A 26,912-nucleotide genomic window follows, 5' to 3' on the forward strand; every position below is an offset into this window, starting at 1 on the left:
TTTCCACCACCAAATCTGATCTTGCCTCTGCTGCAACTCCCATAATTCCTCCAGATACCTAACAGTAACTCTCTAGCCCACTCATCTTCTCTCTCATTCTCCTTGATCTGTGGAGGTTTTTCACCAATAGCAGTGGGAAGTAGCTATGTCCTCTCCACTTCCATCACGCTTCTCCACAACTTTTGGCAATGCTTTCTTTCTACAAGTACCAGGCTCTATGCTTCAGCCTTGGCTCATAGCCCCATCTTGACTTTCAGGAAGATGATCTCCATCAACCTCCTGGGCTTCAAACTTCAGCATCTGGCTTCCACTTCTGAAAGGTTTTGTTTTTACCCTTGACCACACATTTCACTGGCTCATCATCTCCCTATTTACTTCTCCATTTCATCTCTGTGGCTACTAATTACACCACAGTATTCCTGCTGAAATAAATAAATAAATAAGTACTTCTTGGAAAAGGTCTCTTTGCCTTATGCAGCCGAGAGATGAAAGAACAATCTCTCTTTTACCTCAAACTATAAAATTGCTTCAAGTTCCCAAAATCTTAGAATAAGATACAATCCCAAAATTCTCTGCATTATCTCTCTCTCACTTGCAAGTTTGCTTATAACTATCTGAAGTCCTGCCAGGATTTACCTCTATCTTGATCTTTTCCTGCTGAAATTCGTATTCATCTCTAAGTCTTCAGAAAGTTTTAACTTTCAGTTTTTCTCCTATGCCTCTTTACCTACATTCTCTAAACATCAAGGAGCACATCTCTCTGATATCTCAGGCACTCGTGCAGCCTGAGTTACTACACTATCTTTGAACTTCATATTTCATTTACTTATCCTCAGGAGACCCCCACGTCTGGGTTGGGTTTTTTTTCCAACTTAAGGCAACAATGGACTATCTTGGCAGAAGAGCAGCTGCTGACTGCCACCAAGGATCTAAGTCTGACACTCTTGCTTAAAGCCACAACAGAAGTCTGTAGACCTAAGTTTCATGTTCCAACACTGAACCACCATATAAAGCCACCTGATAATCCCACCCAAACATTTCTATTAAGACAGAAATTTATATTAACTTACATTTCCCTGTTTAATCACCTTCATTGATTTCAAATTTAGGTACATCTCCAAATTCCTGTTTAACAAAGCTTTTGAACACTTGCTCAATGCACTTCTGCAGCTGGTTCTTCTCCACATCTGCAGTAGTCCTTTAGTGAAGAAGTGCGCTTAGCTTTCCTTTTCTGCTGCTGCCGGCACTCCCCTTTCTCTGAATCTATTTCACTTACTTAAATCCCACTTAAGAATCAGAGAAGGCAGGATGGAAGGACAAAAGAAAGAGTGAAAGGAAGGAAGAAAGAAGGGGCAAACCAAAAAACAGTCCTGAATGCAAATCATACAGAATAAACTGCATAAATAATAGATATTACAGTACTCTACAAGTTTTAAAAGTGCTACCTTCTCTCATATCATTCAATTTGACCATGATTCACCACAACTCAATGCATGATAAAGATGGCAAAGAGGCAGCATTAGAGGCTTAAGAACTGAAAGCAGGTAAAACCACTGCTCATGAAAGCATAGCACTGCTAATGGTACACAACTGGAATGAAGCATCAGATGCCCTTAAGATAAGAGTTAAAAAAACAAATTTATTTTTTCTTCTTGTGGAGTTCAAGCACACTCTCATGAACCCTAGATATCTGGTTAACTTCAGAGACAAATTATTCTGTGTTGATCCAACAGCAAAAGAAAGACTTAATGAGAAAGGCTGCAACACGAGTTACCTTTGACAGGAATGGAGAGCAGCAGTCAACCAACAGTTGTCCCAAGGACAAGTGGCAGAGCACGCCCCATTTGATCTGTCAAGGTATGCCCATAGTGTAAAGCATACATGATTTCAAGCAGCATCTTAAGGAAGCATACCAACCCTTACAAGCTGTGTGCTTAGAGGATCACCAACCATAACATGGTCTTGACACATATGAAAGTTTCTAGAAGCACTTCCATTCCAGTACTGAACAACAAGAAAGCTTTTCTACAGCCTTCTCCTTCTAAGACTCCAGTTTTATGCCAAAAATGCTTCCTTCCATCTCTGTCTCTCCCTCCCCATTGCTTAGCTGCCTGCATTCCTCATGGTGAATTAAAAGCTTGAGAAGACTGCTAGTTTGATGCAATTTCATGTTCTTGAATATGGTGTTCTCAGGAGCACTGTTACGGAAATTTAATCTCTTGAGAAATAGATCAGATGCCATTAACAGAATGAAACACAAATGTTCTCTATGACTTCCTGGAGAAAGCCTGCGTTGGGTCTACAAGATATGTAATTTACAGAGTTGTTATCAAGAAAAAAAAAAGTATTGTCTCATATAAACAATGTTATTTTTAGAAAATTATGCACTTACACAACTAACACTAGACAGTTCCATTAAAACTAAAACCCCGCTTTGCTTCCTATGCAGGTTAGAGTCAGGTTTCTTTTCTTTCCCTTCTCTTTGGCAGACACCTTCCAAAAGTGAATGTTGCCCCCTGAATTCTGCAGAGCTGTAATAACTAGAGCCAGAATACTGCAGCAAGGCAGTGAGAGTGAGGGATTCTCACAAGCAGGGACTCACCTTTGGGATACAACTGTTTTCAACACCAGCCAAGAACATAGGAGCTGTGCAATCACAAGTCACTGAGATATTATGCTAAATTAGCTCATCTCCTGGGAGACCCACTCCTATCTGTTCAGCAGCTCCAGGCCAAGCTCATTTCAGGCCACTGGGTACTGGGTACTGCAGAGGTATGTTATGGTGCTCTTCAATTTCTCTGCGTGGATTTCATGCCACTGGGGTGCTGCAGTGGGGATTGACTGTGCCAGCTAGTGGCACCATAAATCAGGGCTTTCTTATAACAAATTCACAGCTCAGTCGGCTTCCTAACATAAAGTTACATTGCATAATCTCAAACCTTGCCAAGAAAACATAGAGGATTTAGTCGTGGCTTTTTGTGGTCTAGCATATACCAGGGGAAGGTACTGACAAAAAAGCAACATACTTTCCCTACTCCAACAGATAAAATTCACAGCTTACAATATGTGCCTGAACCTGCTGTACACTACAGCCTATTTACAACGTGAAGAGATCCTGCACTCTTTGGAGCCAATTTGAATTGCTTACATGATGTAAGGAGGCTTTAGTGTCACAGAGAAACAGGATTGTTGCAGTCTGTCAGGTAAAGCATGTTGAACTAACCAAGACACCTGGCACCCAAGGATGATGATTTTCTGGACAGCACTTAGGTGAGCGAAGCAGATCTGGAATGATTTTAAGTCACAACTCATAGGAAAAGGAAAATAAAAACCAGAACACTTAAGAATATCTTCAGATACAGGAACATAACTCACATGAAGTTACACTTACTTAACGGCATCCCCCACTCCCTGTTAACAACATGGGCATCCAGTACTTTTGTTCAATTCAGAACTGCACTACTGACTAAATTTCTCAGTTCTACCCATCTACTGTGCTCTAACTCACATTTTTTAGTTGCCTCAGAGCATACAAACTGTCTTCTTTCTGGATAAAGCTAAATGAGAAGATGCTTTTCAACCACTAATGGACATTCAAACCAGCCCAGAACTAGCTCAAAATATCCCCTGTCCAAAATGTGTATGTGGGACCTCAATACCATCTCTCTCCCTCTCATGGGGTGGGTCCACACTACAGGGACCACACTACTTCCTAATGTAAGCACACCCACATTTTTTAGTTTAATCTGCTCTGTGAATGAAGTAACAGCATAAGACTTAGCTCACCATGGCTGAGGATTCACAATGTCTTGAAGGAAGACAGCAGGGCACATAGGGATTGACACCCTTTGCCACAGGAATCCCCAAATTACCTGATTACAACTATGTAGGGGAAATCCCTGCATGATGTACCTAAAGTGCAGGTATTTTTTCTTATTTGCATAAGTGTGCTCAAAATAGGGCACATTTCAGCATAGTATATTAGATACTCCAACTATACTCACTCTTCAAGATACTACAGACTATTTCTGTGAAGTACAGAGTGGCAGGGGAACATTAGAAGCATGAAATATTACTCTTTTCATCATTTTATTCTTGAGTCTGACTAGATTTTCCAAGTTAAATGTCTTCTCTCTCCACTTGAAGGCACCTATTATTTGGAACTCCACTTGTTCTGTAAAATTCAAAATTGATTACCTTAATGACAGCTAATAGGCATAACTGTTCTATTGATCTGACTCCACTCCTCCATGTAGTCCACTTCAATAAAAGGCAACACTCAAGCTGGCTCCTTACTTAATTTTTGGTCTTTTATATGGAGCTGCATGCAAACAATCATTAACAACCTTGTCTAGGATATGTACAGGGTAGAGCAAGATCTCACTCCCTCTGACAGCTTTTCTCTATACAGCAAAAGAAACAGGAACAATCATTTATTCTGACTGTTCAAGTACCTAATTGACCAATCAACCCTTTAAATATGTTTTATAAAAGGAGGTCTTTGAGAATCTGTGATCATGCTATCCTTGATATGCTGACTCATTTTTTAAAATACTCTCATTTTAGCACATTATGCCTCTTACCACATCTTCATAAAAACCCAGCCTCCTTATTTTTTATGTATGACTGTAGAGCTAGTTACATTCCCAAAGGCCATTAAAAGTAACAAGAACCGGGCTAAACTATGATAACAAATTTACCAGCTTATGTTGAAATATAAAAATCTTCAGGAAATATGAATTACTAAAGCACATTGACATAGTACTTGACCTGTTGTTGCTATTTTCTTCTCCTTTCTCAAAGGAAATGTGGTTTTAATGATGTATTCACACATCCAGTGAACAATCCCCAAGACAGAGAACAAGATTCACTAGTCCTCTTGAGCCAGCGCCCAAGTCTATTAGTGTCTGCAGGCTTTTCTACGAACTTCTGAGCATTGGGTCTAGCAGAAAGCCAACTGCAATCATTGTATGCTGCACGGTATGCAACTTCAACCATTTGAACAAGAGACCATAGCTGTGTCAGAAGCACCTAAGCATACAGAGACTAACACGCTCAACTTACATCTTGATCAAGCAATCACAACTTGATGGTAAGAGACAGTGTTACATATCACTTACTTACACTTTCTGTACATGATGCCCAAAAGGCTTAAAGTTCAGACTCATGAAAGAGATAAGCAAGGAGATAAATGATTAAAATTCTGAATAGTTTAACTGGCATGGAGGTGAGCAACATTGTTTATCAGAAAGAAACTATATAAAAACATTTCTAATTAAAAAAAGGAAAGAAAGGGATGCTTACTGCATGGCTTCAAGTAGGTAAGGCGCTGCATTGCTTATCTGCACATTCCAATCATTTCCTAATTATTATAATTTTTGTAAATCTTGAGAACATGCCTTCATTTGCATATAGACACATGGGTCTGAATTAGACTTTTTCATTTATGCCTGCAAAGCTTCTGCAGATGTTTTCAAACTTTCCACACCCTGGTCCTGCAGTGCCTTTTTGTGCCCAGCTTCTGTTTGGGTTAGCATGGTAGGACACAGCATAGACTTAAGCCAAGTGTGTCACTTGCCTGCCTTTGGATCCAGGGAATGTCACAGCAAGGAATACAGAAAAGGGACAGTCACAATCTCTTACGACAGCAGCAGCTGCTTCTGAAAAAGTCGGTCCTCTACAGACAGACCAGCACTTTGCCTTCAGTTTTCTCCCAGCTACAATTTTCAGTTTCTTGATCAGTTTTAGGCAAGCAAAAAAACCTCAGCAATTCTTGGTGTTCACAAGCCTGAAAATAGAATTTCTTCTGGAAATGGAAATTGGATAAAATTTGGATTTTTCAGTTATGAACTGGTTTAAGTAAAATGAGAGGTTAGATTTGTGTTTGGTGTTGGAAGATAAAAGTACAATCAAAACAATGGACACAGATTGGATTCAACCCCCCACTGTCAAACCATTTTACTAATCATGTATTGTGAAAACAACAACAAAAAATGGAAGTGAGCAAAGGTGCTTACAGACTCTAACATTAATATTCATCAATATCATTGATATTTATATATGCTTGATATTTCTATTTCATGCTCACACTAGGGCAGAGCTGAGAGAGCATGTACTTTCAGAATATTTAAGCGTACCATATGCATATAATTGCAACTCAATCAGTTGTAGAATAAATTCAATCAAGACTCTGCATAACACTAAGACCCATTCTAGGCATTTTATATTTCATATGGGAAGAGACAGATAGCAAAGACATAGCATGGAAGTAGCAAAATCATGGCATGCCAGTAGCAAAATGGCATTACGCAGGTAGCACTACCTGAAAGAAAAACATTGCTCCTTCTTAAAACACAACTGACTTACACTTCTTGACTTACAAAACCCAGCAGTTTTGCACAGCTTTACGAAGGAGGAGGGGACAGCCCCACAGCTCTCTTTGTTCAGAAAAGGCACTTATGCACCCCTGCCTCCCAGGAACACAGCTAGGCTAATTTTAATCTGCAGCAAACTGTGACAAACATACATATGCCAACAAAAATGGACAGGGAAGCAGAGAATCCCGACAGATGTGAGGTTAAATGAAGGCACAGTTTCTTTACCCTTAGTATCAAAGTTGTTTTCTTCTTGGTTTCACTGAACCATTGAGCCTGTTTTGGCCATTAGTAAAATGTCACCCTGAAAATGCAGATTATAAGATGCTATTTGTGGTGCCTGGTGTCTTCCCTTGCTCTTCCCTTCCCCAATTCCCTAAAATAAAGCACCAAATTAAAAAAAAAAAAAAAAAAAAGGAAAAAAGAGAAAGAAAAAAAAAGAAAAACAACATGCGAGGCTCTCAGCTCATCGAGCCAGGAAGAACTATTTTAAGAATTAATTTGTGCCCTGAGAGATCTGTTTAAATTATCCTCCTGTGCTGTCCTAACTGAAGATTAAAGCAGCGAACTTCCAATGTCTTAACGAGACGATGAAAATTGAAGAACTGGAGCGTACAGGCTTCCCCATGGTCCCCCTAGGCACGGGGCTGAAGCCGGGGAGGGGAAGCTGGTGCCAAGGAGGATGGAGCTGCTGGTCTGCCGGTGTGCCAGGAGCCCACAAACCTTTGCCATCCTCAGCTGGAGCTCGGCGATCACAACCAGGCTTTCCCTTATGCCACCACTTTTTAACTGTGCTATTCCTTTACCAGTGAGGATATGTCCCCTTTTTCTGCCACCCGCTGCTTTTTTTGACAGGGAAAGTTTTGACTTCATTTTGTCCTGGTAAGTGCAGTCATACAGGAATACCCTCTAAAAACTGGGCATGACAGGCAAAATTAAGTCTTTAACTTTCTACCTTTACAGAAACACATAAAGCACCTACCAAGTGAAATAAATGAATCAAGTTCAGACACGGTGTGAGCACTGCAATTTCCCCCAGAGTCAGTGGGAGTTATACCTACTTACAGCTGCTTCCCCCACCCCCCATCACTGCTTGTACACGCACAGCCTGAGCACACGCTGTACTCTGAAGTGTCCCTCCAACACAATGCCAGACAAAAAAACCTCCAAAAAACCCTGAAAGTGCATGACAAAGTAAGATGCTGAAACCCACTTTTGCAGTTTTACGTCCATCTGCACAGGGGCTGTTAAAAACCTTTACCCCCTTCCTCTAGCGAGAAGGGCCCTCTGTCCCAACATCCTGCTCCTTCCCCCTTGCACATAAGGAACAAGTTACAGAACAAACCTCTATTGCCTTCAGCAAGAGGTACAGGCTGTTAAAAATAGCACAATTTCAGCTTCCCCCCAGCCTCCACACACACCGAGACAGCAGACCTTGAACCCAGCTACACAGTACTTTCCTCCTGCCACTGACTGGTGACTCAGTTGACAATTTTAGGAATGCACACCAAGAAGATTAATATATACATATTAATAATAATCATACACGAAACACAGAACTATACAATGCAAATCTGTATTTGTTTGAAATTGAGGAAAATAAGCATTACCTGATCTTGTTGTTGGGCTTGTTTCCCTGATGCATTTTGCTCCTTGGCTGTAGTCATGCTCACCTATTTGTGCCCACTGCAGTGGCAAACAAGATTTTACAGTGTGTGTGCGTGTGTAAGCTTGTCTGTGTGTGTTCAGACATACATGCACACACACACACACAAAGACTAAAGGGATAAGGATGAGTAACTAGTCCATCACTTAATCACCAGCTGAGAAATTTCCCACCCCCACAAAAAAGAAATAAATAAAAATGCAATGTAAAAAAGCACTAGTCTAGCTGTCTTCCCCCTTGAGCCTCTAAAATAAAAGCAGAAGCAGGAGCAGAGAGAAGGATGCTGTGGGGGCTTCTTCAATTAGCAACAGCCTCTGCAATCGTCACAGAAACAATGATAACTGCTTGGCAACCAGCAACTGGCAGCTCGGAGCCGGGAGGCAGCGATGTGGTCCTCGCTCCCCACCTCCACGGCAGCAGCCCGCGCGTTGCGCATGCACCGGCCGCCTCGTAGCACAATGTGCTGCTCGCTGGCAATGTGCAGAGCTGAGCTCGGCAGTCGGCTCCCCTCCCGCAGCAAGGGGAAAGGGGCCGCAGGCAGCCGGCGCTCAAGAATTAAATCCCACGTTCCCTGTGATGCTGGCAATGGGAGTCCCGCAGTCAGTTTCCAGCTTCTCCCAACTTGCACAGGTTTCAGTGCCCTGGCAGTCCCCGGCTATGAAGCAAAGCTGTGCCAAGGGCAGCCTCTGCCCCGCTGCCAGGGCAGTTTCGAAGGATGCAGCATGGACTTTCAGGGAAGCAGGTTCCCACTGATGGGACACGGAGAGCATCAACCCTCGCGGAGGAGCTGCTTGCCTCACTGCCAAAGGGTGGCGCATTCATCAGGGTAAAACATGTGTCCAGCTTCCCCCAGCCCTCTCCATGTCCCTGATGTGACGCAGGCCACTTTGCATTTCTGATATCCTGGCTGCCTCCTGCCTGCTTGCAGCTGCCATGTAGGTCACATTGCCGGGTGACACACCAGCAGCGCTGCCTGCTCCCCTCCACGCTGCCATAGCTAGCTTCCTGTCATAATGGAGGTATCTCCAACGTGGTGGAGCTCTCAAAGAAGCCTCCCTAGCCCACTCACCCACCTTGCTGCCAGCATGGGGTGACATGAGGTGTGCTGAGCACGAGGCATAAAGCAAGTACTAGTCTCCAGTAAGACTGATTTGGAGAAAACTCCAGGAACAAACTTGCCAACAAAGTTTTCAAGCTGACAAGCAGGTATTCCTTATTGCGGCCCCGGGAGACACGGGGGATAGCTCCTCCTAACGTGTATCTCCCCGTTGCTACACAAGCCGTCCTTATATAGTCCCTGGGCTTACATACATTACATCATTTTCCAGAAAGTTCCCCGCATGCGTACAGAATTGTGGTGGTGGTCTCTGAGGGGCGTTTACTTCTTCCAACAATCTTCATCACTTCTGGCAGCCTTTGGAGCATGCACAGTAGATACTCATACCAGTTTAATTGGTTTGTTAGCACAGGAGACATAATAATCCTCCTATCCTCCTCCTTATCAGTTAGTTTAACTGTCGCCCTTCCTGGACACCTGCTATTCCCAGATACTCCTTACCCCTGTGTCCTGCTCTTCTAGACTGTTTTTCTTAAAACTGTGTCAACTATAACAATGTATCTTGTACAAGAATGCTCAGTGTGTTCTCTAGCTGCATTCTGTTTTTTTTTCTATGTATCATGCACTTTAGTAATTTTCCATTGCTACTGTTACAAAGCCGTCAAACTTAACATTATTTAAAACTGATTCTAAAGGTTTATATATTCCATTTTGTGATTTTGTGTCCCCCTTGTCTCAAATCTCGGGGGATCTTAGTTGGACAAAACTTAGAGCAACATGAAGTTTGTTCAGTTATTTGCTTGAGACTGGTGCAAGTCATAGCCCATCTCAATATCAGGCAACATGAAACTCCCATGTTGCTGCTTTCCGAGTCCTCACCTCTTTCCAAGAACCCAGAGATTGAGCCCAGAGCTTGCCTCTGTGCTGTCACACTGTACAAAGCTAAATATTTTTTCACTCACGTGATAGAATCATAGAATAGTTAAGGCTGGAAAGGACCTTAAGATCATCTAGTTCCAACCCCCCCACCATGGGCAGGGATACATCACACTAGACCATATCAACCCAAGTCTCTGTCCAACCTGGCTTTGAACACCCCCAGGGATGAAGCATTCACAACTTCCTTGGGCAACCCATTCCAGTGCCTCACCAGCCTTACAGTAAAAAACTTCCTCCTTATATCCAATCTGGGATCTCTGCTGAGTCTGCAGGTAACTAGGTAAGGAAAGGGAACATGAGAGTATTTATCTGACAAGGAAGTGATTATGCCCCATTTGATCCTCAGTTTTACAGCACAGATTTATTATACAAGGTCACATTCACTAGGAACACAACTCCGCTATATGCAATGTGTCCTTACACCTGGGATAAATTTGATCCTTGTTTCAGGAACAGATCAACGGCAGGACAAGTTTTCCTAGAGGGTATCTACTAGCCACCAGTCAGACCTCCTAAACATTTAATAGAATCATAGAATGGTTTGGGCTGGAAAGGACCTTAAAGTTCATCCAGTTCCAGCCCTGCTGCCATGGGCTGGGACACCTTCCACTAGACTGGGTTTCTCAAAGCCCCGTCCAACCTGGCCTTGAACACGGCCAGGGATGGGGTCCTGTGTGTCCCTGTGGGGAGAAGACACAGCTTTTCTGGGCAGCCTGTTCTGCATTTTCACCATTACATATCACATCGGTTTATAGAAACAGCAACATAAAAGATCTCCAACACAGAATTTTGCTGGTAGGAAAACTGGACAACCTTGCCTGGTCCCAAGAGCCAGGATCCTGGCAACAGCTCATTAAAAAAAGTGAACAGCACCTTTCTAACAAGAAGCAATAATTTACAGTTAAATCTAACAGCCTGTGTCAACCTCTTGCTGGGTTATATTATGACACGGTCCTAGCTTACACTGCATTTTCATCTCTTCAGTCCTAATAGTTTTAGTCACAATATTTTGTATATATTTATAGAGAGGTTATTATTGCTTATACATTTTTCCCAGCCATCAGAACAGAATTGCTGTCAAGGTCTTCTAGAAGTGGATCAGTCTGAATTTTCCAATGGACTTGGTGTATTTTTCTACCTGTAGTGGGTAGGAATGAAGGCTTGCCTTACTCCACACTTTAGCTAATTTTCTTTCCAAAAGGAATTCAGAGGGAAAAAAACAAAACTGTATTGGTTGTGGTTTGGTTTTTGGTTCTGATTTTTTTTTTTCTGTTGTTGTTTGGTTGGTTTGTTTTTGCTTCCTTATAATATATCCTGTGAATTTCTGCAAAACGGATCCATTTCAAAACATAGACCATTCACTGTGTCCCTGACCACTCAGTACTTACACTGGTAATCACTGAACTTAACTGCTCTGCTGCTGACAATAACTATATTTGTACCTATCTATTTACCCTTGCCTACCCTACCTATGTGAATTCAATTCTTCCACAGTTAACCATTAAAGACACACTGTTTTCACTAGTTTTCTTGAAATGGCCACTCCTCCTTACAAGGTAGATTTTTTCCACCAAGCTTGTTGTTGGATGCATAAGAAGTTAATTGTGTTAATTAGTCCAGCAGTTAGTTGTCCAAATACTTATGGCTTAGCCTTATTACATAAGTTCATTACAATGCTGACTGTTCTTGCTTTACCTCCCAGTGTTTTGGTGCAGCTACCCCAGTGTTATTGAAATGCCTTGATCTCTGCTTGGAGGTGCCTCTCCATCACCCTTGACCTGTGCAGGGGTTTCATCCTCTCAGATGGCCAGGAGGTGCTGCTCATTGACAGAAGGATGTGGAAGTCATGTCCTCCAGCTCTCTGCCTCCATCCTTCCTCAATAAAAGGGGTTCAGCCATTCAGAAATACTCGTTATTAACAGACATAGAAGAATCTGCTCGCGTTTTAGCAGGGCTGAGGCCATCCATCCTGACCTCTGTGCTATGTTAGGGTACCAACTTTATTGCTTGGCTGAGTCACCACTCATGAAAAATTAATACACCTCTATCACAGGACAAGAGTCAGTATCTCGCTCATATAGAGCAGCTGCTCAGGCAGAAGGATTTATACAGACAGCCCCATTTAGGGGATTGCAGGAGGCACTGGCAAACAAGGACCCTGGGAATATAACTTTCCCACCCCACACCATCCCACGTGATCACAGGAACACAGGCAGCACATAGTTCCTTCCTGCCAGGTTTGAAGATGCATCAGGCTGCTCATCACCTACCACACATCACTTGCAACAGGTTTGTCTTCACTGGCTGCCTGGGCTGCGTAAAGAAGCTATCTCCAGGCTCCATCCCTGCCACACAATCTGCATTCCCATCATGAGTATCTTTCATTAATCCATGTAGTCCACATCATGCCACCACTGGGACAGCTCAGGAGCATTGCTATGAGCACAGACAGCTCTCCCTGCTAACCAAGATCCATGTTCAAAATGCTAACCTACAGCCACATGAATGGGATCCCCACACTTGACAGCAATTAGCTCCTCTGCCACGAGGCAGGACAGCCAGTCATTTTCCTCCTATCAGGAGAGGAACCAGTGACAGGTGAAAGGAAGTCTTCCCAGCTTCTCAACTCATCTTCACCCAGAGTGCTTGTTTCAACAATATTGTGCAGTGCTGCAGTAAGACAGATAATTTTTAATTACCTTGTAACAAATTAGTCACACATGTCCTACAGCTTTTCCCGTTAAAAGGGAAGTGCTTCATTCTCCTGAGACTGGCAGGAACAGGACTGTGGTCTGCGATCATTCTCAAAACACTCTTTGGAGTTCTCAGGGACAAGCTCCACCACCACCACAAAGCTCCCTCATGCTCAAAGATTGTTGCAAATCTTTTACATTGCAAATAGAAAATAATGCAATGGCTCTGCAAGACAAAGTGGACTAAAACCTTAAAAACTCATTGCTATAAAGACCTATGAACTGTTAGGAGCTAAAGCACAATAACTATTGTTTATGACCATGCATTACAGCAACACATGGTAGGGGAAAAAAAGTAGTTTGTTCTTACTCCCAAGCACTTTTAAGCAGATCAATTTACTAAGACTATCCTTGATTCTGCCCTTCCACATAGGCAAGAGTCTTTACTGTCTGTGAATGCTGAGCAGCTGCCTCATGGGAAGCAGCAATGGGATCTCAGGAGTCAGTGTAGAGCATTCCCATCACCTCTATGTTATAAAGGCCAGATCCAACAGCAGTCTATGCTCACAGGGAACCCTCCAGCTGCACACATCTGTTCAAGGGAGTATAGACTACGCAAGGGCAGTAATAAGCCTGTAGCAGCAGCAGGTATAGTTATTGGATGCAGAACCCTTCTGCTCCTTTGAAACCTGGTGTTCTGGCTGTACCACACTGAGCTATTTATTCCCTCTTCATTACCACATCAAGGAAGTTGAAGCCAGTGGGCAAAGTGAGTAAAAATGAATTCCACTTGATTAACTATACCTTTGAACAAGTCTGTTAATGTTCTCCCCTCTCCAGATAAAGACCAGATCCCATGGAGAGCTATGTATCTGAAATTCTTAGTGGATCTAAACCATTAGAACCCGGGGTGCGGTAATGTGCTACCTTTAGCAGAACACACCACATGATCTGCTTTTGTACAGTCAGTCTCTTGGAGCTTCACACTCGCTACCAGCTCCCAGTGGTTTAACTGGTTTGCTGTCAGCTCAGAGAGGACACATGACCCGGGAAAGCACTTACTCTGGCAAGTTATGATAATGGAAAAAACCTGTTCACAGGTAGTTTACAAAGGGTAAGTCCTAAGGGCTGCATTTGGTTTTTTTTGGATGCAATGTCATGCAGGTAGTAAATGTTGGTAAGATAACTCAGCCTGCCAGCCCAGACATTCACTAGAAGAAAGGGGAGGTGAGCCTGTAAAAACATTGTAGCCATGGATTTTAGCATTCAGTCATTTGAAAGGTGACTGAGGAAGCTTGGATCAAAACAGGATGCAAGGGGAACAGTGCTCAGTATGTATTGGTGCTGCTTTTCAGGAGGGGAAACAGGAGGGTGGGGGCACAAGTCTGATAGCTCCTGCAGCAGCTGCCTGAGAAGAAGGTCTACCTTCTACAACTACATACTCCCAAAAAGGTAAATCCATTTAATCTCCAAGTCTGATTCAAAACATCTGCAGCTGCCCTACTGCCCCACTTTTCCGGCTTCCTTAGAAAATTTCAAAGAAGAACAAGAAGGGTCTGTACAAAGCAGGATGTATGTCTGCAGGACCATCATCACAGTCCTGCAGATGTGCCAAGGCATGCTGGTGACAATTCACTCTCCTCAGTTCCAATGCCAAGACCTCATCCACACAAAAAGCAGTGGCATGGCTCCTCTTCAGTCTGGACTTCTGTAGCCCAGTCAGAGGGATCTGTGCTCCTCCACTGCAGATCCTTCTGAAGGTCAAGTGCTGCTCACGTAGGGGATGCCAGAGCAGGACAGGCAGCTGTGAGACCATAAGGTCTGAACGGTTAGGAATTCTCTTTACAGGAGTTTATGTTTTTAGATGCTGGAAAAGCAGCCAGTCATCCTGGCTGCTCATTCTCAAGATTTCTGTTCTGTGCTCAGCTGAATAAGCTTTGGAGAGGGAGAACTTAATTTTTCTTTTGTTCTGAAAACACAATTTGTGCCCTGCCCCTCTCCAAGAATGTGAGAACAGTTAACATCACATTAGTGTACGGCAATGCACCCAGTCAGAATTGGGAATACTTAGGTGGTAGATCAACTGACATCAGCTTTACTCCTACAAAGGCGGCAGAGTATCAGTACTGCTTACACCCTATCCCCAGCACTGCTTTTCAACCTTGTTCCATACTAGAAGACAATAAAAACACTAAATCTTGTTCCAAATTAATCCCTAAATTTAGCAAGACTTCTCAGCTTGTCAAAGGGTATCCCAAAATAATCTTATTACCAAGGGGGGAAAAGCTTTGGCCTTTAAGGATATGGATTAGTTAACCTTGCATCAACACTGCTAATATTGCCTCTCTCTGGTTGTCTCCAACATGTTTGTTCTGCTACAGATTAGTCATGGGGGAGTCTATGTCCAGACAAATTTTCAGAGGATTTAGTGAGGACCTCTGTAGCTTGGGGATCCACTCAAATGATTTTCCAGATTTCAAAGGTTCTGTGAGCATGCTAGAGGCAATAATAGATGAATATAATTGTGGATAAAAATATATCACATTTCCATTGCCAAGATCATTAAGAAAGCAATTTGGTGTGGTATTTTCATTTAACAGATCAAATCCAGTTTATTTACTCAATGCCTTTAATTAGGTATTTGCATGAATGTCTGTTCCTACAGGGGATACACTTCAAAACATTCCTCCAAGCTTGAGAACTCCTGCTATCTGAAACAAGCAGGTATGTGCAGCAGAGGACACAGAGACAACAGGCATTGCAAGAATGACTTGTGGCTCTGTATAACAGTGCTATGGTGTTGCTATCATTTGTGCACTACAAAAGCCTTACTAAGTTGCTTTTTTGAAAGCTTTGAGTATGAGAAGAGGGTTTTAAGTGATTAAGATAGTTTCATTTGAAACACTGTATTCTGTTGCTTCCTATTTCTCGCTGCTGCTCCAAGTTCCAGGACTGGGATGCAAGCTGTGAAAAAGTCTGCTCACACATGCGCAGTGAGGGCTATTTTGCATAGCACTTTCCTGCCTAAACTGGAGCATGACTCTGGGGAACACAGCAGGTACTTGTGCCCTTCTCACTTCTGGATTGTATATCCACTTTGGTTTGCTTATCCTAAAGATCAAGCATGTGTACTGTCAGAATTTCCCATTTAAGTGGATTATATTTTTTCAAAAACATTACTTTTGATTGATGGTGGGGTTAATTTTTTGAGTCAGCATATATACTTTAATACATCTTTCCAGCCTCAAAGGCACATGATTAGCAATGCCACAACTGTTTGACACTGCGTTATCCCTGCAAGGAATACAGACTGTACCGCTGGCTTTCTTCTTCCCCTCTGCCTGTTCCTGCTGGTGTGACCTTGGCAGCTGTAACGCAACAGATGCCTCTTTCTCGCTTGTTTATCTGTGCGTGAGAGACTTCTGAGGCCCCAACTTCAGTGCCAGCTGTGAATCGTCTCCAGATTTTTTTTTCAAAATTTGCCTCCTCACAGTCTGGCTTGGTATTTCTGCTCCATGCGATCTTAGAGATCAATCTTCACACACATTCTCCCCCCCCCCCCCCCATTATCATTTCTGAGCAGCAGCTGAATTCCTTCCTCATTGACTCAACACGAGCTCTTTTTGACTGCTGTTTTAGGAGTGGAAGGATTTATTTCTTTCCTCCCTACTTGTTTTCCTCTTTATTTAAACATAAGTTTTACAGAATAGCCTCAATATAGATTTTGTAACTCAAAATAGCCAGGTCAGAAAATGTAAGAGACCACCAGCAATGGGAAGAGATAACAAAATACACTCCTCAAATCAGTGTCAAACAGAGAATCCCCATCTTCACAACAGCTGCAAAGATATTAGGCTATTTAGCAGCCTACTGCTTGGAAAAGGGAGAGCCTCATTTTCATTTTTAGCTGCAACAGTGATTTATTGGATGAATAAATGATCTGCATATAAGATGATGACTGGTTTAAATGTAAACGTTGTGAAAGGCTTCTTATGTAAGCACATACCATTGCCTGAGAGATCCTTGTACATAAAAGCCACAGCTGGAGCAAGTGGCTTTTTAAGCATTTGTTTTATGAAGTACACTTTTCTTTGCAATGGTTGTTATCTTTCATTAACTTTTATATCAGCTTTATAAAAAAAACCCAACCAACCAAAAACTTGAACTTACAACATGATCCGTACGCTTTCAATAGTGAGGTTATGCAAAATATGTGACACTGGTAAATAGATGCATGTAATATACTTTCATCTTAAAGATGTCACATCTGATTGGAAGTTATACTACCACAACGGATGAGGTCGGCACAAGTGATGCAGGCATAAGGACCAAATGTCCTCAGTTACGGAATGCAAAACCCTGCAGATGGCTGCATTGGATCCCCTAGGCTGTGCTCAGTGGAGAGCATCTGCTTAGGACTACTACCACCTGTAGCAAAGGGTGCAACAACTGGACCCTGATGAGCAGTGGCCCATTGAACACCATGGTAGCCTCGTGATAACTTCTCACAAACATTCCCAAATAACACCCAGAAGGGCAAAGGTGTCAGCTCTGCACCGGCACTAGTATCTTCACTGAAGTTTACTGCCTTCCCAAAATGCTTACTGAAGTTGGATTGCTGGTGGTGGTCACTGCCCCCAGCTACTGGTGGGGGTTGTGATGGCTGCAAGTGTTTGTACACTAGCATGCTTTTTCTCAACTAAATCACTTGGGATGAAATCTGTTATGGTAAACATAGGTTGCTACATTCCTACTAGCTGTAGATAAGTTTTTCTACTAGCCCAAAATAGTCTTTTCAAGAGTCTGAATAATGAAAACACTGCAGACACTTGTCTTCTCTAAAAGAGTCACATAGCCCCTTCCTATCTGCTTCGCATCTTTATTTTTGGAGAAGGCAAACCCACAATATATTCAGATTTGAAGGCATAAAGAAGAGGCAGGAAACAACACTTGGGCATAGCCCTAATTCACTGGGCGGGTGAAACAAATGGTGCACAGTTTTTTGTCGCTTCACTCACTTTCCCCTGCTGTGCCTCAGTACCCGCCCTGCATTCATCTTTCCAGATTGCATGTCTGGCACAGTACATGCAGTAAAGCAAAGGACAGCTGAAACTTGTTACCGGTATTCTGAATGCCCTCTAGTGGAAATGCTATTTATGGAAAATGGGCCAAATGGAAAAGCCTCCCCAGAACCCTTAACAGAGATGTAAAGGTCTGTCTTTATTAAAACAGAGAAAGAAGGGGACGAATAGCACTGACTTATTACTAGTACAACCTCAATAACCTGCTTACCTTGTGAAGAAGAAAACAAAAACCATAACGACACCTTGCTCTAATTTTAAAAAAGAAATGACCAGCAGTTTTGGTATGCCACTTGGAGCACGTTTGAGTGGTTTCGTTTTCAGCAGATGAGAGGTGCGTTTGGGGAGTGTGTTAGCACTATGTCTTTGTTTTAAGTGCCTCTATGGGGTACTCTTCAATTCTGAGAATACTACACCAAATCAGAGTCCCAACTCACTCAAAATCAGATGACATAGCAAAGAAAGTGGAAATCTCACTTCATGATGAGCAAACACATATGGTAAACTACATAGCTTCCTTAATTCAAACTTAAATAGCATAAGAAATTCGAGTAGTGTAGCAGCAAGGTCCTGTTCCCACCCATTTATTCGATCTGCTTATAAAACAAGAGAATTGACACAGAAGGGATACCTAAAATCTGTATATCCTATACGTCTTACTGAAACATGGAGAACACTGGGGCTCTATGTACATCATAAGACCTCTAAAAAGGGAGAAGACATCCTTTACTTAGCACTGATAATCACAGAATCATAAAGTAGTTTGTGTTGGAAGGGACCTTCAAAAGTCATCTAATCCAACCCCCCCCCGAAATAAGCAGGGACATCTTGAGCTAGATTAGGTTGTCCAAAACCACATCCATGTTCTTTAATTACAGAGACATAGCAGGTATTCAGCAATGCCACTTCAGGCACTTGGGCACAGCTGGAGCAAGGGCAGATTACACAGCACCTGATATGCCAAAAGAAGAGGAGATGTGAAAGCCCTCACATCTCTACTTGAAATTACAAGACTGCTTTAATTTTGCCCCCACCTGTCCCTACTGGAAGCAAGAACAAGGCTTTAAAAGTCTGCGACTGATGGCAGCACAAGAGTAGCAGCAGCAGAGGTGGGATGTCCAAAATGTACAGGGAGCATAAAAGTCTTTTGCTGCGGTTCAAGACTACTCCCTGTGTCTTCCCATCTGGAATGTTTGTTCCTTTGATGTCTAACAGCCAGACAGAGGAAGGGTGAAGCAGTAATTGTAAGTAGCAGTGATTTGGTACATGTAATTGCTCTGGATGTCTAAATGCTGCTGCAGGGTCCCAGGAGTACTGACCAGCATTCATTAAGTGGCTGAGGACCTTAACACACAGAGACTCAGTACGCCATTCAGATTGCCCCACTACAGTTTGCAAAGCTTCACTGGTTTTTGTGAATATAAACACAATATGTTACAGCCTTCCTAAAACATTACACAAATGCTTACTATGATGTACTTAATCATGCCTTCCCACACACAACCCAAATCAACAAACGCATCCTTTCTATAACAAGAGGGTTTGTCTCCGATAACACAGTTTTCACCATATTATTGTTTGATATGGTATCTGTGACCTTTCCATTTTACCATATTCTGAAGACAGTGAAGAAATAATGAGGCAAACATTTCAAAATAGCCTACAGCTGAATAAATAAGCACATCCCTGAATTATTCCATGAGAAAAAAAAAATAAAATAAAAAAAAAAAAAATCTGTGATTTCCTTTAGTTTAGAAAATAGCACAAGGATGGGAATTCAAGATATCTGGAGACTAACAGAAAGTTCCATAACATTGCTATGCAACTCCAACGCATCCTATGAGCTGAAAAAAAAAAGCTATGCAAAGATGCATACTTTTCCCCTCAAACATATATATCCCCCAGGAAACCATTCAAGTATTAAATTTGAGCTTGAGTGTGATAAAGTGTACCAGACAGAACCATCTGCTTGTCAAAAATAACTAATGCATATCTTATTCATATACCTCTCAAATTGCATGTAATCGCATATGCGTAATATGGCTGTCATACATACAAAAAAAATCGTATCACATGTACATCACAGACAGAAGTGGCATGTGATTGCCTACATATGCTGTAGTACAACAACATCCACAAAAAGACAAAAGCTGAGCCCACTCCTACTTCCAGTTGTCAGCCAAGCCTTCTGTTATCCCAACCTATGGTCTAGTTACAAGAAGGGATGCAGAAGGACTTACAATACCTCGCCTAAATGTCAGCAGTAGGAGACAATAGCAGATCAATACCAGGTGCTTGGATCAGGCTTTGCTGTCTACAAGGTGTTCTGAAAGGCCCTGGGTTATTGCCCAGTTCTACCTGGGAAATATCTATAACTGCAATGTGTTGCATTTGGAAAGCTTATGCTTTGACTTCTGCTGGTGTGGGAAGTAGCTGCAGAGCGGGACATTTAGAGGCTTAAGCTGCAAAAGCCTGGAAAAGTAGAAATAGAAGTTGGCTAGCAGAAAAAAAAAATAAAATCAATTCTGTGCCTTACAAAGCAATCCAGAGCACTGAATAGTTGGTTAACAAGTTTTCACTCTGTGTTGTAGCTTGGTGACATCAGAACAAGCAACAGCTACTCTGAAAGGATTAGTACGAGGAGAAAGCACAACAGATTGATGGGAAAAATATAAACATTCATGCTTGCCAGTAAATCTGAGCTCAGCATGAAAGGAAAACTAATGTACTAAACTTTAACAGACAGGATTCTTCAGCAGGACTTCAGCTGATCACTTTGCCCCTTCCAGGAGTCAAAAAAAATCAAAGTAAATGGGCAAATTCTAACCAACAGATGAGGCTTTTAATTATGTCCAGAAATGAAGTCAAGAGACAAGCTTTCCAAAATAGATTAATCTATTTTTAACGTTTTTCCCCTTCATAGATGCCAGAGACAGGCTACATGTAATTAAAAATTACAAAAATAGCAGAGAACAGTCAGTTCTAGTCTTGAAAGGATGCTTTCCTTTGGTATTTCATGCGAAGTGATTTAACTTCAGATAGTACTGGCAGCAAAACCACATGCACCTGATTCAAAAGTTCATCTTATCAGTTAAGTACTAGCTGTGTGTTGGTTTACCTATGTGGCAGTGGTAGAATGCAAACTAATATTAATTTATAGTCCATCCAGCGTTAAATTTTAATGCTTTCTTATTGACTAGTCCATTAGGATGGCATGAATTATAATAAAAATGTACTCTTTTGTATATTATTGCTAAATAAACTCATCAGTATCATTTTCTTTGGTACAAATATATTCCTTGGTAACACAGAGGATTCAGGCCATTCCCCTAGAGAAACCTTTTTTAAAGATTTAAATGTCTCCCCAGTAAGAGTATGGGAAGTTAACAGAGGTTAACACAAACACAGATGGTAGAATTAATCCTTATGATACACGTAGACCTCTGCTGAAAGAGCCCACATTGTGTTATAGAGCATGATACCAGATCACCTCTTTACTTTGAGCTCCCTTCCATGAGGAAAAAGGGGTAGTTAATTTACCTGGGACAAATCCTTTTTTTTTCTGTAAGACAGAAACTTCAGTATGTTCATCAGATCTTGCACTGTAAATGAGGTTTAATTTCTATAATCAAAGATATTTGATTGCTTTAAAAGACTGATAGAGCTTCCATCCTGGTAAAATCCTATGCATCTTCTCTCAGGCACTAATGCTCCTTGACATTACTCTGGCTCTGTGAAGTGGCTATAAGTGCCTGTAAGTGCAATGCACATCAATTTTAAAGCCTCCTTCCAGAGTCAGAGAAGTGCAATGCAGGCACAGTATAAATGAAAATCCATTTTTGTCTGATGAAGGCAGAACCAAAAAGCATCTATTCATAAAATAGTCCTGTAGTATTGTTGAATGGAATCAATATAGTCAACATATTAGAAATCTGTTGTAATGAAATTAAATGAAAAAAAAATTTTTTTTTTTTTACTTTTTTTTATTTATTTATTATTTATTTAGTTAGTTATTTATTTTTTTTTTAATTATTTGTATTACAGCCCAGGGTTCCCTGTGCTTTGGCCTAGAGATGTTTCCAACAGAACAACAGACCCTGCTGAAGATAACTTACAGTCACAAGAGGAATAATTTGCCTGGAATCTGCCCAGCAAGCTGCTGTCTCTTCCTAAAGAGACCATTTTTACTATCAGTGAGTTTCTCTGTCCACACAGGACAGACATTTCCTTTTTCAGCACTCACTTCTGAGGCACCCAGTTAAAAGACTCTGTGTGTGCAGCATTGCATCTCTCCCCATCCTTTTATAGACTGTTTCAAAGTACCCTTCCTAGACACAAAAAAGCTTGAATGGTTCACATAATCATTCAATAGCTTCTGTTGATGTTATATCTCCATTAGGGTTGAGCGAGGACTTAAAAGATGCAATTCCCTGCACAGGTTTTCAGCCTCTGTTAGTCCTCCATTAGCAGTTGAAGCACCCTTCACTGAACGTGTGTTTCTACTTGCAGTACTGAGCTTGGACACTGAGACCACAGCCTTGCTAGGGGCAAGGACCTGGGCTTTACCCTAGAGCTCAGCATTATAGAGATGTACAGCTCTGTGTTAAGTACCAGGAAGTAATTCCAAGAACACGGCTTTTTGCCTTTCCTAGAATGCACTTCTAAAAAGTCATTCATGAATAAGACTCCTGATTCATACATAGTGGGACACGATGGGTATTTACAGTCCAGAATCCATTACAGTACATATTGCACTGTTTACACTCATCTGCCATAGCTCAAGTACTATTACTATGGCTGTCCCATTTAATGTAGTCTAGGAATGCTCTTCAAGCCAGTATCAATTATATTTGCAAATAAACTAATGCTTTGGGTTAAACAAAGGGAAAACATTCTTCCTCTGAGAAATTTAATACTTTGTATCTGCATCTATTCCAAGTAAATCTTGTGTTTTATTCAATTAACTACCACAGAAGACTACAATGATCCAGAAAACATTACATGAAAACATCAATGCTACAATAATGACATTGGATGAGCCATGAACTATTACCAATAACATAATCATGATGCATCAACCTTAATAAGAACTTCAAAATAGTCCTTTAATTTCACAGTAATTATTTAATGTTATTTTCAACTCATCTCCTTTTCCACTGACATTTGCATAAAGCTGTCTCTAATTTAAAGGCTGATTTTTTGTGACACACGGCATGTAAACTACCAGGTAGCATGAATCTTCTAGAATAATATGTGTTCTCATCCTCTTCAACATTACTGTTTGCAAGGCTAGATCCTGCAGACATGTCAAGCCAAGCACTGGGTACCAAACCCATTTTCTGGTTTTCAACCCTACAAGCCCCCAGTGATGGTCTGGATTTGCCAGTCTAAGCCTTACTAATCTCAGGAAAGGTTTCAAATGCAATGTCTTTGACTCCTTTCCCTTCTGTACTAAAAAAAAGAACCAAAACAAAACCTAAATAAAGCCCAGACTCAGAGGTTTAAAGATGAGATACAGGGAAAAAGAATTTCCAACCTAATCCATTGTGCCATCACAGGTATTTGATGTAACAAGAAATTTTTGCAATATAGTGTCACATAGTGGGTGCGACTCGATCAGATGTATCGTTCCAGCCTCAGTATGATGGTTTCAAAGGCAATACTATTTCTCATTACATGCACAGCACAGCTCTTAAAATGCCACTTTTCTCATACAAATCAGGGTCTTTCCAGCAGCTGTCTTTATAATTATGTTTATTATCAGCATCAATTTCCATTTCACCATTCACCTCAGAGGAACAGCAGATGCCTTTCAACATTTAAAAGGCAAACTGACAATAACTGCTTTACCCACTATGGAGACACAGTCATTGCTGGGGTAAAGTGAGGCAGCTTTTCCCAAATTACAGTAACCCCTAATGGCAAGTTAGTCAGCAACTAGGGAGTAACACTGACCAATTTTTTCCAAGATTTCCTTCAGCTTCTATTCAGGGTTGAAATACATTTGCACAGAGGGAATGTATGTATAAATATATACATAAATACATATAAGCATAAACATATTTATGATGGATAGTGTGCAGAAGCATGCTTGGAGAGATTACTAGAAGCAACTATATCTTCAGGAAAAGAATGATTTATTGAGATTTCTTTAAACTCCTCACTCAGTGAGGCGTGTGAGAAACCCAAACTCCATTAAAAAGAAGAAAACAATCAATTTCTGGTCTTCCTGAAGAAAGGGAAAACCTTGACTTCATTAACACAGAAAGTGCAAAACCCAGAAGAGAGATAAAGAGGCCCAAAAATACATTCCTTTTTAAAATATCAATATTCTTCATTTTAAATGCCAATAATATTTTTCTTTTCTTTTTAGTATGGATTATTACTTCTCAAGCATTCAGGTCTGATAGTGCAGCAGCTCATCTACCCAAATGTTTAGCAAACTTGACAATACTTAACTCTAGTATCTTCAAAGACTGAGAAAGCACAGGAACGTCATCATTTCATGCATCAGATCTGTTTAAGAACAGATACAAAGTATCGCTCACAAGCCATAACAGAAACAATATTGTCCCAGCAATAAAGCCATGGAACAGAAAAATCACAGAAATATTATCCATTTTCAAGTTTCATGAAAAAAACAATCAAAAGTGAACAAGATTTTGGTCATGCTGCTTTCACTGGAGAAACTCTAAAGGAAAAATAACAGCTTAACACAGAGTAATGAAATTAAACATTTTATCCTCAGCTTGAAGAAGGCTGCCTAGCCAAAACTGAAATTAAGCTAGCTTTCAATATGTAAAATTTAAAAGCTTTTTCTGGTTTTCTAGTTACTTTTGCTACTGTTATCTGTGATGCAGAAATGCTAAGTTGAATGACTGCGTGAATCTGTCAAATATCGTAATAAAATTGGATACAGAAACTTTACAGGTAAGGCTATTTCTGAATGAAGGATATCTTTGCATGAGCAGGCAAGATAAAAACCAAAAAACACATTACACTGGATCAAACCAATGATCAGTTTAATTGAGCTCATAGTATGACAGCCAGAGTCAGCCAAAGTGCAAAAAGACTTTCACAAACCTGCACAAATTTTCTATTGTTGAGACATCAATATTCCTTCAGAAAGCATTTTTTATACAATTCTAATCTTTATGCTTACGATTGTGAATGCCTTTTGATCATGTAAACAGAGAAGCACAGAGAAGACCTGACTAGAAAGTACAAGTGGATAAATCAATTGTGTAAAAAGCATAATTAATTCTAGGAAGAGCAAAAACCAGGAAGGATGCTGTACTTTCGGCTTAGCCTTTATCTTCATCCCTAAGACTTAAAATGTGACTTAAGTCATGGAGTTTGATCATCCCTCCTAAAGCATGCAACTGCTATTCATTACAGCAGCAGTATTCTTAATTTTGGTACAATTTTCGTATTCTCCCCAAACCTGGAAGAATTTTTCTCTTGCACCTCCTTGTGGCAACAAGCTCTGTGTGTGAAAATAATGTCCCTGTATTCAATTTGAACTCAAACATCAGAAATTACAGGTTTTCCAAAAGTTAGTAAGCTTTTGATTTCCAGGGAAGTGGTGGAATCACTGTCCCTGGAAGTGCTCAAAACCTGTGTAGATGAGGACCTCAGTGATATAGTTTAGTGGTGCTCTTGGCAGTCCTGTGGTAATGGTTGGACTTGATGATCTTAAAGGTCTTTTCCAACCTAGCTGATTGTGTTATTCTTCAGATTATGCCTTGCAGCAGAACTTCAAGTGATACAGGGAAATATCTGGCGGAAGTGGTAAGAAGGGAAACTATTTAACAGGAGTCTGGGTGGGAAATCCTATTGCTCTGTTTTATGCTACTGTGGTTTCTTCCTCCCTGTACCTTGTTGAGTATCTTTTCAGCAATGACCATGGGCATTTGTCTATCTGCATATGAAGAAGAGGAAAAGATGTCCTGATAATCTGTTTAGTCCCATCCCCTCCTTTCATCCTCTTTGTAAGAGGAAAGGGCTCCAAACTTCCAGGTGCCTTGGCTCTGTGCACCACACACATCCCTTACCTCTTCTCATACCGTAAGGTTATTTTGCACATCCCCAATCGGAAACACACTTCTTATTGCCTGGCTGCTGAATGACTGATTATTTCTCTTTGTTCAATAGCCTACTGTCTCTTCCTACAGGAGACCATTCATTTCTGCCAAACTCCTTCAGGCCTCAGCACATTTCAAACACTCACCCAAATTCCCCCATCTCAGGACCTTCTCATCACCTAACCATGCCACAGGTCCATTTACTGCATCTCACTTCTGCAACCACACCCCGTGCCTCAGGCTTCCTCATGATGTTCTCTTTGCGGTTTCCTTTCCAAAACTAAGTAACACCAATATTTTAAATTTTTCCTATGCATTAGATTTACTCAAGCCTCAAAACATACTCATCAGCCATCTCTGAGCCCAGCCCTGCATGCAGTGTTCCCAATGAAGCTACAGTGCTTACTTATATAATTATATTAATATAATCACATTATAATTACCCTCTGCATTATCCTCCATCCCATGTTTTTTAATGCATTTTAACATCTTGTTTGCATTTTGTTAATTCCTTTTTTTCTGAATCCTGCTAAGCTCCTGGCTTCAGTGATGTATTGTGGTGATGTAGCTCCAGAGGTGCACTGTAATCCAAGCAATTACTGTTGTCCGTTATCAACTAATTTCCATTGTCCATAGAAAAACCTCAAGGTCACACTATCCCACTGTAGCTTTGGTCTGATCACCCAAAAGAATATGGCACTAATAATTCCTATTTAAATGCTACAACAGATGAATAGCAAACACATTAACAGTAGTTCAGCTATGAAGATTATGCTAGAGGCGGAGATTATCACAGTGCCAGATCCCTGAAGGTGCTGAGTACTCACAACTCCAATTTGCATTCCTTCCGGGGCCAGTACAAGAGGGCTAGTTCTAGCATGGTAGAATGCAACACAGAATTGCAGTGGAGTGCGTGGAGTACATGGAGTGCATGAAAACTGCCTTCCCTTCACACCATAGTGTCATGGTCTGACTATAGTTCCACCTGCTTTGAATAAAAATCTCACCTGCTAGAAAC

The 26,912-nt window shown here is 41.2% G+C and overlaps 1 protein-coding gene across 10 annotated transcripts in view; it reads right to left on the reverse strand.

The window, feature by feature from the left end:
* Nucleotides 1–26,912, reverse strand: part of DPP6 (dipeptidyl peptidase like 6) — a 510,591-nt gene that overhangs the window by 253,563 nt on the left and 230,116 nt on the right. The window contains exon 1 of one of the 10 annotated variants that reach the window (XM_065666816.1): nucleotides 7,985–8,429. The exons of the other annotated variants lie outside the window; for them this stretch is intronic. Within the exon in view, the coding sequence (XP_065522888.1) occupies nucleotides 7,985–8,041 (57 nt within the window). The 5' untranslated portion in view covers nucleotides 8,042–8,429. Of the gene's footprint in view, nucleotides 1–7,984; nucleotides 8,430–26,912 lie in introns of those variants that run through there. 10 annotated transcript variants of the gene reach the window in all.

This window comes from Lathamus discolor, chromosome 2 (genome assembly GCF_037157495.1).
Source record: "Lathamus discolor isolate bLatDis1 chromosome 2, bLatDis1.hap1, whole genome shotgun sequence".
Classification (NCBI taxonomy): domain Eukaryota; kingdom Metazoa; phylum Chordata; class Aves; order Psittaciformes; family Psittacidae; genus Lathamus; species Lathamus discolor.